This window comes from Bos javanicus, chromosome 24, assembly GCF_032452875.1.
Source record: "Bos javanicus breed banteng chromosome 24, ARS-OSU_banteng_1.0, whole genome shotgun sequence".
Lineage (NCBI taxonomy): Eukaryota > Metazoa > Chordata > Mammalia > Artiodactyla > Bovidae > Bos > Bos javanicus.
The window spans coordinates 41,243,479-41,256,838 of NC_083891.1; the positions used below are offsets into that span (position 1 = coordinate 41,243,479).

Consider the following 13,360-nt stretch of genomic DNA (forward strand, 5'->3'; position numbering starts at 1 on the left):
TGTCTGCCCATGGCAGTCCAGTGCCATCCATCTGAGGACACAAGATTAATGAGCTCTACTGTAAGCGACAGCTGGCGCCCGGCAGTGCACTTCTCGGGAGGGAGGTCTGTCCATCCTGTACCAGCCAGGCAGCCTGGACGCGGGAGCTGGGCACGTGTCGCAGGGAGCGGCCCCTCAAGCCGCACCCGCCTCAGAAACTCCGAGGGCCTCCCAAGGCGATAAGCAGAGTGGGAAATGTGGCCTGACTTCTTTCCCAAGGATAAATTAGCAGGGGACAGAATTTCCCAGGCCTTGCCTTGTGTCACAGTGAACAATCTCACAGCTGAACAGGGTGGATGGCAACATTTATCATGTCAAAGGAGGTTTAAAAAAATTGCATGTATCAAGTCAGCGTTGGAAATACTTCATTAAAAACCATCAGATTGGAAAGTGTTTGGCTCTGCAAACATTGCCCAGACTGACGAGGCAGCAGGGATCCACCTGTCCTGGAGGCAGTGAGCACTTGAGTTCACCCAGCCTTCTGCAGGGTCCCAGGCTGGGGACAAGCACCAAGATGCCTGCAACTGCGTTGAGCTTCTGAGGCCAGCACTACTACAGCCAAGTATGCCTTTGATAGTAGTAATTCCTGAAATCAGGTTTTTAAACATAGGGTGGTTAATAGTGCCAGAAGTATGACTGTGGGGTTCCAACAGCCAGTCTTCCCCCAATTGGATTAAGTCATTAAAAGAAAAGTTACTTTTTCATTCAGGGATGTGACATAATACTCTTTTTTAAAGCGTCTAAGTGTAAGTGTGGAGAGGGCAATCTAATGCAATTATGAAAAAATGAAAGTGTTTTGTCGCCCAGTTGTGTCTGACGCTTTGCAACTCCATGGACTATAGCCTGCTGGCTCCTCAGTCCATGGAATTCTCCAGGCAAGAATACTGGAGCGGGTTGCCATGTCTCCAGGGGATCTTCCTGACCCAGGGATCGAACCCAGGTCTCTTGCATTGCAGGCAGATCCTTTACCATTTACTGTGTTCTGTGTTCAAATCTTCAAGTCTTCAACTGCCACTGGTCCCTGAGGGCCCTCCTCAGGATCCAGCCTGAGGACTAGGGGCAGTCTGCTCCCTGGGCCTTTTGTCACTGACCTGGGACTCGGACGCCCCCCAGATCAAAGCCAGCCTTTCCCTGTAGACAGAGTGCCTTTGGCTCCAGGGCATCCTGGGCCTGCACTCACCTGGTGCCCAGTAGCCTACTTGCTGGCAGCCCATTCTTTCTACTCTGCCCAAGATACAGAAACTTCCAGAAACAGCACTTCCACACATCTGATTTTATATTTTAAATAAGAAGGCAATCCTCTTGAGCCTTGATAGCTTTTATGTTTCACTTTCATATGTTGCACCAGATTCATTCTTCAGACTCTGCAACTTTATAGCCTCACCTAAGAGACATGCAACTCTGTGGAAGTAACCTGACCAGAGTTTATTATTAGGAAGCACTTTATTTTTGCTGTTTATTTTTTTTTTTTTTTCCTGTTACTGTGAAAGTAGCACGTGTTCAGGGTGTGGAAAGTCACAAGTAACAAAAGTTTCCTGAAGAAATACTCTCGGCCCCAGCCCTACCTCCCCGACCTACCAGTGGGTGGCAGGTAGTTTGTGACACACCTTTCCGAGTGTTGTGGCACAAGCTCTGATACACTAATGAGCTTGCCGGTAATCAGTTCAGTCTTCCCATCTGGCTACTTGACTTGCATCACACTTGTCCACTTGCCCTTCCATCACACTTTGAAGCCTTGGCAACAGTTCTGGGTCTATACCTGTTCAATCTGTGTCCATATGTCCTCTCACACACCCACCTTTACTCTTCCGAGGCCTTCAGTGAAAATGATGGGAGACCTGCAGGCATGGAGTCCGCCTGGTCCAGGTCACCCAGTGATTCGCAGCCAGTGGACACGTGAGTTCTGGCCACAGATGAGTCCGTCATCTCTGCAAGCTTCCATAAGAGATTATATTTTCACAGCCAGTCTTTAATGACTCATTCTCCTTTATCTGTGGGGATGATGGTTTTAGAAAATAATCTTTAATCTGTATGTAATAATGAAGATAAGAATGACAAATGGCTTACTTGTTAAAATGTTGCTGGATTAAAATATTGTAGGGGGTTCCTAGGTGGCGCAATGGTAAAGACTCTGCCTGCCAATGCAGGAGACAGAAGAGATGCAGGTTCGACCCTGGGTCAGGAAGATCCCCTGAAGTAGGAAATGGCTATCCACGCCAGTCTTCTTGCCTGGAGAATCCCATGGACAGAGGAGCCTGGTGGGCTACAGTCTCTGGAGGGTTGCAGTTGGACGTGACCGAGACCAAGCACACACAGATATGTAAAGATAATCTCAGTAAAGGATGACATGGCACCCCTGCTGGTGAAGGAGTTACTTTTACTGAACCTGCAAGAGGCCCCCCCCTCCTTATGTGTCAAATAGGAACTATGCATGGGTGTGTATGTGGAAGTGGGCGGCGGGTGGTCAGGGCAGCCAACCACAGCATTGCAGGACTCTGCCTAAGTGAGGATAAGGCAGAGGCCAGCACCTCTATTGTGACTGCCTTTCTGTGGGTCAGCCCGTAGCAGCAGGTCAGTACCTCTGTTCCAATTTTAGATTACACCATCTCTAAAGGCAGTGGCTCTGATGCAGCAGAGTGGTTGATGTTAAGTATAGCTTTCACAGAATTACTTATGTGCATGTCTTAGAAATCTTAAGCAAAAGTGAGTCTATAAAATAGCTGGTGTTGCCTCACCAACTGATCTGCTACCTATCTATAAACTTCTTTTCAATTTCTATTAACATGTGTCCTATAATTGGATAGGGCTTCCCTGATAGCTCAGTTGGTAAAGAATCCGCCTGCAATGCAGGAGACCCTGGTTTGATTCCTGGGTCAGGAAGATCTGCTAGAGAAGGGACAGGCTACCCACTCCAGTATTCTTGGGCTTCCCTTGTGGCTCAGCTGGTAAAGAATCCGCCTGCAATGTAGGACACCTGGGTTCGATCCCTGGGTTGGGAAGATTCCCTGGAGGAGGAAAAGGCTACCCATTCCAGTATTCTGGCCTAGAGAATTCCATGGACTCTATAGTCCATGGGGTCGCAGAGAGTCAGACACGACTGAGTGACTTTCACTTATAATTGGATAACAGTCCTACTGGCCAAAGCCCAAACTTGAACCTGTTATTTTAACACTTTATAGCACAAACTCCTGATGGCAAATGGAGGGTTATTCGAGCTTAAAAGGGCTGAAATGTCCTTAGAATTGAGAAAGAAATTGTGGAAACATTTTATCCTGCTGCTTTGTAAGAAGACCAATAAGCCTCTTGATGAAAGTGAAAGAGGAGAGTGAAAAAGTTGACTTAAAGCTCAACATTCAGAAAACGAAGATCATGCCATCTGGTCCCATCACTTCATGGTAAATAGATGGGGAAACAGTGTCAGACTTTTTTTGTCGGGGGCTCCAAAAGCACTGCAGATGGTGATTGCAGCCATGAAATTAGAAGACGCTTACTCCTTGGGAGGAAAGTTATGACCAACCTAGATAGCATATTAAAAAGCAGAGATATTACTTTGCCAACAAAGGTCCGTCTAGTCAAGGCTATGGTTTTTCCAGTGGTCACGTATGGATGTGAGAGTTGGACTGTGAAGAAAGCTGAGCACTGAAGAATTGATGCTTTTGAACTGTGGTGTTGGAGAAGACTCTTGAGAGTCCCTTGGACTGCAAGGAGATCCAACCACTCCATCCTAAAGGAGGTCAGTCCTGGGTGTTCATTGGAAGGACTGATGCTAAAGCTGAAACTCCAGTACTTTGGCCACCTCATGCGAAGAGTTGACTCACTGGAAAAGACTCTGATGCTGGGAGCGATTGGGGGCAGGAGGAGAAGGGGACGACAGAGGATGAGATGGCTGGATGGCATCACCGACTCAATGGACATGAGTTTGAGTAAACTCTGGGAGTTGGTGATGGACAGGGAGGCCTGGCGTGCTGTGATTCATGGGGTCGCAAAGAGTCGGACATGACTGAGCGACTGAACTGAAAGAAATTGGGAAGTTGGCCTTTTTAATTACAATTGCCCATACTTAACAGAAGGGCTTCTCTGGTGGCTCAGAGGGTAAGGCGTCTGCCTGCGATGCAGAAGACCTGGGTTTGATCCCCTGGAGAAGGAAATGGCAACCCACTCCAGTACTCTTGCCTGGAAAATGCCATGGAGGGAGGAGCCTGGTAGGCTACAGTCAATGGGATCACAAACAGTCGTACACGACTGAGCAATTTCACTTTTTGTATACTTACCAGATATATAAGCTAAAAGGTTATAGAGCTCAGCACCTGGCACAGAAGGTTCTGAAAGCTCTGTATGTAAGATGACTTTGACCTGAAGACTTAGTCTTGATTCCATCCTTGACTTGATTTGGGTCTTTCTACCAAAAATATAGCCCAGCAAACGGCCACCACTGGGAGAAGTGAGAAGAGTAACATCTAGATGTTCTTTCAGGAGGGCTACTGTTATTCCCCTTGATGTGGGGAATGGAGTTTGCTTCACAGAGATTAGCCATCTTTGTTCGTGTATTTTTGGCTGTGCTGGATCTTCATTGCAGCAAGGAGGGGCTACTCTCTAGCTGTGGTTGCTCGGACTTCTCACTGCAGTGGCTGCTCATGTGAAGCACAGGCTCCAGGCACGCGGGCTTCAGCAGTGGCAGCGCTCAGGCTCAGCAGTTGCAGTTCCCAGGCTCTAGAGCACAGGCTCAGTAGTCACAGCACATAGACTTAAGTGCTCTGCAGCCTGTGCCACCTTCCCGGAACCAGGCATCAAACCCATGTGTCTCCTGTATTGGTGGGCAGATTCTTAACTACTAGATCCCTAGGGAAGCCCTAGATTAGCTATCCTTAAAATTACGGCTTGGGCAGGGTTATGCTGCCAGAATTCACATATGCTGGCAGGCTTGTCCAGTCTTGGGTACACAGGCAGACCTGGATCGCAGTCAGGCTCCACGCTTCCTCGCGGCCAGACAGGTTCCCCGTTGCTGTGCGTCCTCCCCTGTGACAAGGGCATGTGCCAGCGTGCACTCAGGCTCGATGTGAGATGCAAGCACTGTCCTGTAGGTGAAGGATCATCACACCCCTGGCCCACTGGAAACTAGTGTTAGTCACCGTCACTGGGTTTCTGTGTGTATAACAGTCAGTTGGAAGGATCAGTGCCTGTCTGTGGCTCATTCGGGGTCTTCAGTTTTCTCTTGGACATAGTTCTTGCTGTTGTTCTCCAGTGGCAGAACTAGGTTGGCTGCGTGCCAGGCCACATGCTGTGCCCAGGTGACGGTGGTAACAGCTACCAATAGCATCGATTCTCTGGGCTCTTGTCCCCTTTGGCCACCTTCACCCCAAAGCAAGTTTGAGCTTATCCCATGATGATTAAATATAGTATTGGTATAACAGGACATTATGTTGATTGCTCTGGCCCAAATGTGCATGAAAACATTAAGGCTTGATTTTATTTAATCTGATATCTATTAATGCCAAAAAGTACTTACTTCCAGCAGAAGCAAAATTTTAATCTGCAAAAGGACAGTCATGTGAACCCTGCTTTCAAGGAGCACAAAATTCTGGTCCTGATGTTGTCAGTGCTGTTAGAGAAGAACCCCAAAGCTGACCACATACATGACTTGTGGTTCATAGGAAAGTACTGATCACATGTGATTTATTATGTGGTTTTCTGCTTTTTCTTCAATGAAACAGAGACAACTGCTCCGAAGTTTGGATAAAAATTACTGTGATTTTATGTTTAAAATAGTTTGACTTGAAAAGTAGTAATTTTTTAAAAATCTAAAATCCAATGATGAAAAATCAAGTCTACCATAAAATAATTTTTTAGCAAACAAATTCTATACTTAGGAAGATGTATATCTGTGAAAAGACTAACACCTCACTCATACATACCTTTAAATACTTTTGGTGTAGAGTTTAAAGAAACTTCTGCATTGATTACAGTTTCACACATTTTATGAATATCTTGTTGAGAACAGTGGTAATTTACTTATATTTTCATAGTTGGAAAGAACGTACAGGATTTTTAGGTTTTCTATTTGCCAAGTTTTGCAAATGTTAACTGAATTGTACTCTCAGTTAAAAGTGAAAATTGGTTTTCATGGTGAGGAAAATCAAGGAGCAATAAATGCTAACAGACCTTTTCACCTGACCAAAAGTCTACTGTATCTAATACTAAAACTTTTCATATAAATTATGGAGAAAACTATGGCATTTTCAGTGATAAAGTTCATGTTAAGGAATTTCTCTCTTCTAACATCCAAACGTATATCCAGAGTATCACAAATTCTTCCCAAGCATGGCTAACCATTTTTGCATACGTACATGTGTGTTTCATTGATTTGACTAGATGGTTTTAAAAGCATGATTGACTCTCAAGCTGATGGAAGAGAGAAGGCTGCTGGGCATGCAGATCCCAGGCTCGCTGCCCTGGGACAGGAGGTTTACCAAGGAGGGGGGATTCTTCTGAGCATGAGGGGCTCTGTCTTCCCATGGTACAGACAGAGTGCCTCTGATAGGACTGAGAGAGCTTTTAAGTCCTCCTGTCTTATAAATGTACCAAAGAGGATTGCCTTGAGACCATTCAGGGAGCTAGCAACGGGCTTTAGGTGTTCTCCATCTGGTTTCTAGAGATGGACTGATGTGGCTTTTATTATCCAGGTACCATCATTGATTCAGGGTGTATTAATTCATTTGGACAAACCTTCTGATATAATGCCCATGCTGAAGCATACTGAGATAGCAATCATGGTTTTGAAATGTGTGTTCATAGAACTAAATAGGTATTATTGGAAAATACAAAATCTTTTAAGTTAGGTAGAGCAGGTTAGTAATAAGAATCCATTCTTCATTATCAGACCTGTTTGCATGCTTCCATGAGCTGAGCACCAGAAATGTGGGAGGTGGTCAGCCTTTGACAACTTGGAGGTGGGGGGACAGGGGAGGCACAAGATAAACAAGTAGTTACAGTAGTTATTCCTGCCATTAGCGAGCAGAAAAGAGATTCTGGGCAGTGACTGTATTTCGAGGGAGGACAAGGAAGCCTTCACCGGCATGTTAAGCCTTTACTTTTAACTGTTAGACCTAAAAGTCACCCCCACCCCACGACTCTGCTTTTTTGCATATATGACCTCTTAGTAACTACAAATCGGAGACTAACCACCACGTTGATGAGACACACGAGCCCTTTATTAATTCCCTCTGGTTCAACAGCTGGCACTCAAGTGACAGCACACAGAGGTGAGTTTATCTCATTACTCCTGTTGTCAACCAGGGCTGTGAGGTCTGAAGTCATGCAGAGCATCCTGGCAGCCCTGGCTCGGTTCCCCTTGCCTCCCTCAGCTTCTTCCCATCTCTGCTTCAGGTGTCCGTGGTACCAGCCTCCTCATCCAAGGAGCCCTTAGCAGCATCGGCCCAGTGGCCCTCGAGCAGCCAGGGGACCCACTCTCCCCCTAACTGTGCAGATTCCCACCATAGCCCCAAACCAGCCCCCCTCCCTTGCTGGCCAGGCCCCTGTCCTCACCCTCATGAGATGCAGAGCTGCCCTCATGTCCCCACAGGTGGCAGAGACCCAGCCGCTGTTCTGCGCCCTCAAGGCACTGCTCGAGGAGCTGCGCGCAGAGCTGCGGGAGGACGCGCGCGCACGCCAGCGGCTGCAGCAGCAATACGCAGGTGACAAGGCTGCCTGGGATGTGGAGTGGGCCGCGCTCACATGCCGCCTGGAGCAGGTACGGCCTGGCCTCCTCTCCAACTGCGGGGAGGGTCTGGATCCCAGGGCCTGGCTGGGAAAGGGGGACGAGGAGAAACCCGCAGCAAGGGCCTCGGGCACCTGGGAGGTCCCCCGCCTTCCTGTGGTGCCATCCTTCCCTCTTCTTCCCTCTCCCAAGGTGTGAAACACGGCTCCCACCCAGCAGTGTTTCAAAAGCAGCATCTGTTTCCCCATTCTGTGTAGAACAAGGTTGTCTCTTTTTTATTACTATCCAGTTTATTTAAACTAAAAGCAGAGGAGTTCACCCATTCCCTACTCACTTCCCCCTGGCAGCTCCTTATCTGTTAAGTGTTACCTATGAGCTTGGTTTCATCTGTTTACTTATAGATTCCAAATCTACTTCTGATCACACAGTATTTCTCTCTCTCTGATTTCAATTAGCATAAAGCCCTTGAGCTCCACCCACTGTTGCTGCAAATAGCATGATTTTGTTCTTTTTCACCACTGAGTAGTATCCCATTGTATATATGTACCACATCTTCTTTATCCATTCATTCATCCATGAACATTTACATTGCTTCTGTAAATGGTGCTGCTGGGAACATGGGGGTGCAGGTGTCTTCTTGCCTGAGTTTTCTTTGCCTTCAGATAACAGATACATGAAAAAATGCTCTGTTATTGATCCTCAGGGAAATGCAAATCAAGACCACAATGAGCTGTCACCTCACAGCTGTTGGAGTGGCCCTTATCAGAAAGACTAGAAATAGCGAATGTTGGTGGGGAGAAAGGAGCAAGGATGTCCTTAGTGCCACCAAAGCCTGACCAGCATGAAATGGTGATCAGTACACGGCCATCATTCAGACAGAAGCAAAGAAAACGCAGGTTGTGGTTTTGTTATCTCTAAAAAAAAAAAAAAGCAAACGAATGCTTTCCGTTAGATTTCTCCCAGTGCTGGGAAGACCTTGTAGACCTCCCACTACACATGCCCTGATGAGTCGTGCTGTCCTTATTCACACAGAGAAGTGAAGGCCGGAGGAAGCATGTTGTCTCAGATTGCAGAGGCTTCACTGAGAGTGGAGACGAGAGCACAGTGGAGCACAGGGTCTCAGAGACTTAAGACCACAGCCCTGGTCACTAAGATGAGGCTGCACCGGAAATGCTCTTTTCTGTGGGCTTTCTCCCTGGAAACCTTTGAAAGTGTCACTTCCTGTGTGGTATCTGCTTGCTCAGACTGCTTCTCTGGGTGTCTCCCCACCCCCCCATCATGGTGCGCCATCTCAGATAATCTCTTTTCTGGGCAGATTGTAATCAAGATTTTCTATCAGTTGGCCCCATCATGAGACAAAAAAAAAAACTTGCCTGGAAAGAAGACATCTTCTAAATAGTCTTGATAAAAGCTGAGAGGGCTTGTCCTGTCAGAAGACAGCTTCCGCGGTGCCCACAGGTTCACCTGCACTGCCACCTGGCCCACAGGGGCAGAAGTACCAGGCTCTGGAGGGGCCAAGGTACAGCTGCCTCTGCAGGGGCAGCAGCAAAGCACAGCCAGACCAGAGCTCCTGGCCAGGCTGGACAAGGATGCAGCCGCTGACCCAGTTACGAATCCTGCCGACTGCCTGGTAGGAGCGTCTTACTAGATATTCTGTTTATCTTCGTTCACAGCCTGAAGAGCCAGCTGTGGAAGAGAAATGAGTAAGGACGTTCTGATGAGCTGCCTTTAAGCTTACTTTAAAAATATGTTTATGGGGGAAACTGCTAAATATTTTCAGAAATATAAGCATAGCCAAAAAGAGAAGGCATAATCTTTGAAGCCAGCCAGCTTCAAAACATTTCATCTTTGTTTTAGAGGAACCTGGTATCCACCCACACATTTGCTACAAAAAAAGCCTCAGGGATAATCACTGAACACCATGAAGTAAAGCTAGAACTTCAAACCTGGAAGCCAAGTGGGTAATACGTAAAGATTTCATCTTCTGCCCCCAAACTGTTTAAATTTTCTCAAACATTTGTGGCCTAGGGAACAATGAATGTGGGCTGATGCTAGTACATTTATAATAGTGCCATCTTTGCCCATTTCCACTTAAATGCAAAACAGCTGAATTCTATCCAGAGGGAAATATTTTCTCTCACTGGAGGCCATGTTGTGTCAATCCCCAAATCTAATTCCTTCAACTGACTCCGAAGTCAGAGCTTGCTTTGCCAGGGATCCCCCAACAGAAAAGACAGATCCTTAGGGGGTTCTCAGTACAGTGGGAGAGCAGAAAAGGGCCAAAGTTAGTAACAGAGTGATTAAGTGCCCTGCCAGACCTGTACACAGGCTCCCAGGAATGGGAGTGTGCAGGGCACACACCTCAGTCCGCAGGCTCAGGGCAGGGTTGTTTGTCAAAGTCCTGCTTAGAATCTTGGAAGATGAACAGGAGTGGCTACATGGAAAAGGAGAGAAAAGGACATCATGAAGACAGGAGGATGGCACACCCGAGCAGCTGCACCTCACCATGGACGAGTGGCAAGAACAATGTTCAAAGAATCAAAACACTGATCCTGATTTCGTCATGGGAGTAAAGCATTTTGACCTGCATTTTTAAGAAGTTATTCTGGTATAGAGGTAGAGAATAGATTAGAAACCATTAGAATTCAGTAGATTAACATGGGGCCATGGGTGGACGTCAGGGATCTGCTTATCTAGAATAGGAAAAAGGGTATATATTTGTGCTCATGAATCTGGCACGAAAGTCTATCACAGTCACCAACAGTACACCCCAGTTCCCCACTCCGGTCCTTGGCACTGCTGTCAGTTTACTTCTACACATCTGTAAACACACAACATGCTGCAACCATCTTTACCTTAGACACTGAGTAGTATTTTAAAGCAATTAAAAATAGAAAATGAGTTATATTTGCATTTATTCAGGATTTCCAGTCATTTCCAGTGTTCTTCATTTTTTGTGTAGATCAAAGTGTTTGCTGGTATATCATTCCATCTGCCCGAAAACGTCCTCTGTCATTTCTTGAAATGCAGGTCTGCTGACAGTAATTTTTTTTTTAAGTTTCCATTTATTGAAAAACCTGTATCCCCCTGTATTTTTGAAAGATGTTGCCGAGTACAGATTTCCCCCCTCCAGCCCTTTCACTGTGTTACTCCGTTGTCCCCTGACTTGCATAGTTTCCAAGGAGAAGTCTGCTGTCATTCCCATCTTTGTGCCTCCATGGGTGGTTTTTTTCTCTGTCTGCCTCCAAGGTTTCCTCTTTGGTTTTCAGCAGTGTGCATGTGGTGTCTAGATGGGAGTTCTTCTGCTTGCTTGTTTGTGGTCTTCAACCTCCTGGGTGCTTGATGTGTGTTTATTATAGACTGCTAGGTTCCATCGCTGCCCTATTACCAGGTTCCACAGAGGGGCGAAGGATGTAGGGATAGACATGTGCCTGCCTTCAAGGAGCTGTACAGCAGAACAGGCAGGAGACATGGTGACTCGGAGTCTGCAAGGGGATTGAGGAGTGGACCGTGGGAAGCTGGGTGGATTCTCTTATTCACCTCTGTATGACTCTGTCAGATATTCATAATTAAGACTTTAAAGATGAAAATTATTTCCTCTGTAAGCTTGGTCAGATCTTGATTTAAACACGATTCCAGGGATAATACATGAATGTGCTGAGGTTTTCTTCACCTAATAATGTGAGACTGTCAGGGACTAAGTTCCCATGTCTTATCCTTGACAGCTGGAAGCAAAGAATGAAAAGAGCTTGGGAGACCCAGGCTCCTGCACCGACAGCAAAGGGGCATTCAGGAAGGAGAGGGAGGTGCAGCAGAAGCTGCTGGCGGACAGTCACAGGCTGGTCATGGACCTGCGCTGGCAGATCCACCACAGCGAGAAGAACTGGAACCGGGAGAAGGTGGAGCTTCTCGACCGCCTGGACCGGGAGCGCCAGGAGTGGGGGCGGCAGGAGAAGGAGATGCTGTGGAGAATTGAACAGGTGAGGGTGCCCTTAGGAGGAACGGGGATGCCTGGCCTGGAAACCAGGGAACTCAGAGGGGAAACTGAAATAGCTCTGGAGTCTCTGCCATATCAGGCTGATCTAGGGGCTTCCAGAGGAAGAGGAAGAAATCCTATGGGCTCCAGGTTGGAGACCTAGGGTCAGCCCTCCTACAACACAGGTCTTTTCATGCAAAGTCAGTGGGTAACTTTACTCAGTGTGTCTGGATGGGGGTGGGGATAACTTTTTTAAGGTGTTAAAAGACTAAACTTGAAAGGCAAGGTTATTTCATATCTTAGAAAGTGATTTCTGCCAAAAAGCAAACTAGCTTTTAAGTCTGCCACTAAAGATGTGGTCACAGTGACTGCTCCAGCTTGAAAGGAATTGTCCATTAGTGAAGAAACTGCTGAATTCAGTAGGAAGTCAGACTGTTTGCACCTGCTGTGGATCTTGCAGAGCTGTGATTAGACAGGACACGGTCAGGGGAGGTGACTGGTAGTTCATTATCTTCAACTAAACAAACGATTCAAAAACACAGATGAGTTCAGTGGGAGAGGCAAGTTTTCTGCAGATAATCATTCCCTGCCTTGCGTCAGATGTAGGACAGTTTGCATAGCTGTGATCCTGCTTGAGTGGTGCACAAATTAATTTCCACATGAAAACGATGAAAGATTGGGATTCTTTCCGGGCTAAGTTTTGACATCACATACAATTTCAGCCTGTCACACTTATAAATTCAGGTGGCCTCAAGGAAATGTATTAATAAGAAACTGAAAGCAGGAAAAATAACCTATTATTTTACAAATGCCCATGCTGCCTTTTGGAGAAGGCAATGGCACCCCACTCCAGTACTCTTGCCTGGAATATCCCATGGATGGAGGAGCCTAGTAGGCTGCAGTCCATGGGGTCGCTAAGAGTCAGACACGACTGAGCGACTTCACTTTCACTTTTCACTTTCATGCATTGGAGAAGGAAATGGCAACCCACTCCAGTGTTCTTGCCTGGAGAATCCCAAGGACTGGGGAGCCTGGTGGGCTGCCATCTATGGGGTCGCACAGAGTCAGACACGACTGAAGTGACTTAGCAGCAGCAGCATGCTGCCTTTTGGAAAATGTGCTGTCTTATTCCTGAGACATGGACCTCTGTTCTGCAGGTGCAATGGCTAAGGTCCGTTTCTGCTTACTGGTGGGGAGGGAGGGTGGAAGTGAGAACTGAAAAGAACCAGGAGCTTTTGGCTCAAGAACCCCTGAGCAGAAGCAAGTGCACTTGCAGATAGAGAGGCCTGACGTCCTTCCTGGGTTTGGTTACTCACACAGCTGAGTCACCCAAACTGATAGGTGATCTGGCTCATTTCAGAATTCCCCAGAGTCTATCAAAGGAAGGTTGGCCACTTCCTGTTTGGCCTAGAATGTGACACTTGAGAAGACTGTCCTGTCTTAAACCCTCGATGTGCCTGTGCTCCATGCAGAGGATCAGCTGTTGGGTGGGAGTCACGGGGCAGAGGCAGCATGTACTCTGACAGAGTGCTTATAGATTCACCCAGTGTTAATTAACTAGTGTCATGGCTGTTCCAGGCCCCTCCCTGGAGGGTCCCTCCTGCACCCCAGCAAGACCATGGTCATCATCT

The 13,360-nt window shown here is 47.0% G+C and overlaps 1 protein-coding gene across 5 annotated transcripts in view; it reads left to right on the forward strand.

Moving 5' to 3' along the window:
* The window catches only part of MTCL1 (microtubule crosslinking factor 1), a 113,358-nt gene that overhangs the window by 86,458 nt on the left and 13,540 nt on the right, over positions 1–13,360 (forward strand). For all 5 annotated transcript variants that reach the window (XM_061399914.1, XM_061399912.1, XM_061399916.1 and 2 more), the window contains 2 exons: positions 7,619–7,786; positions 11,479–11,733. In XM_061399914.1, coding sequence (XP_061255898.1) covers positions 7,619–7,786; positions 11,479–11,733 — 423 coding nt within the window. The remainder of the gene's footprint in view (positions 1–7,618; positions 7,787–11,478; positions 11,734–13,360) is intronic.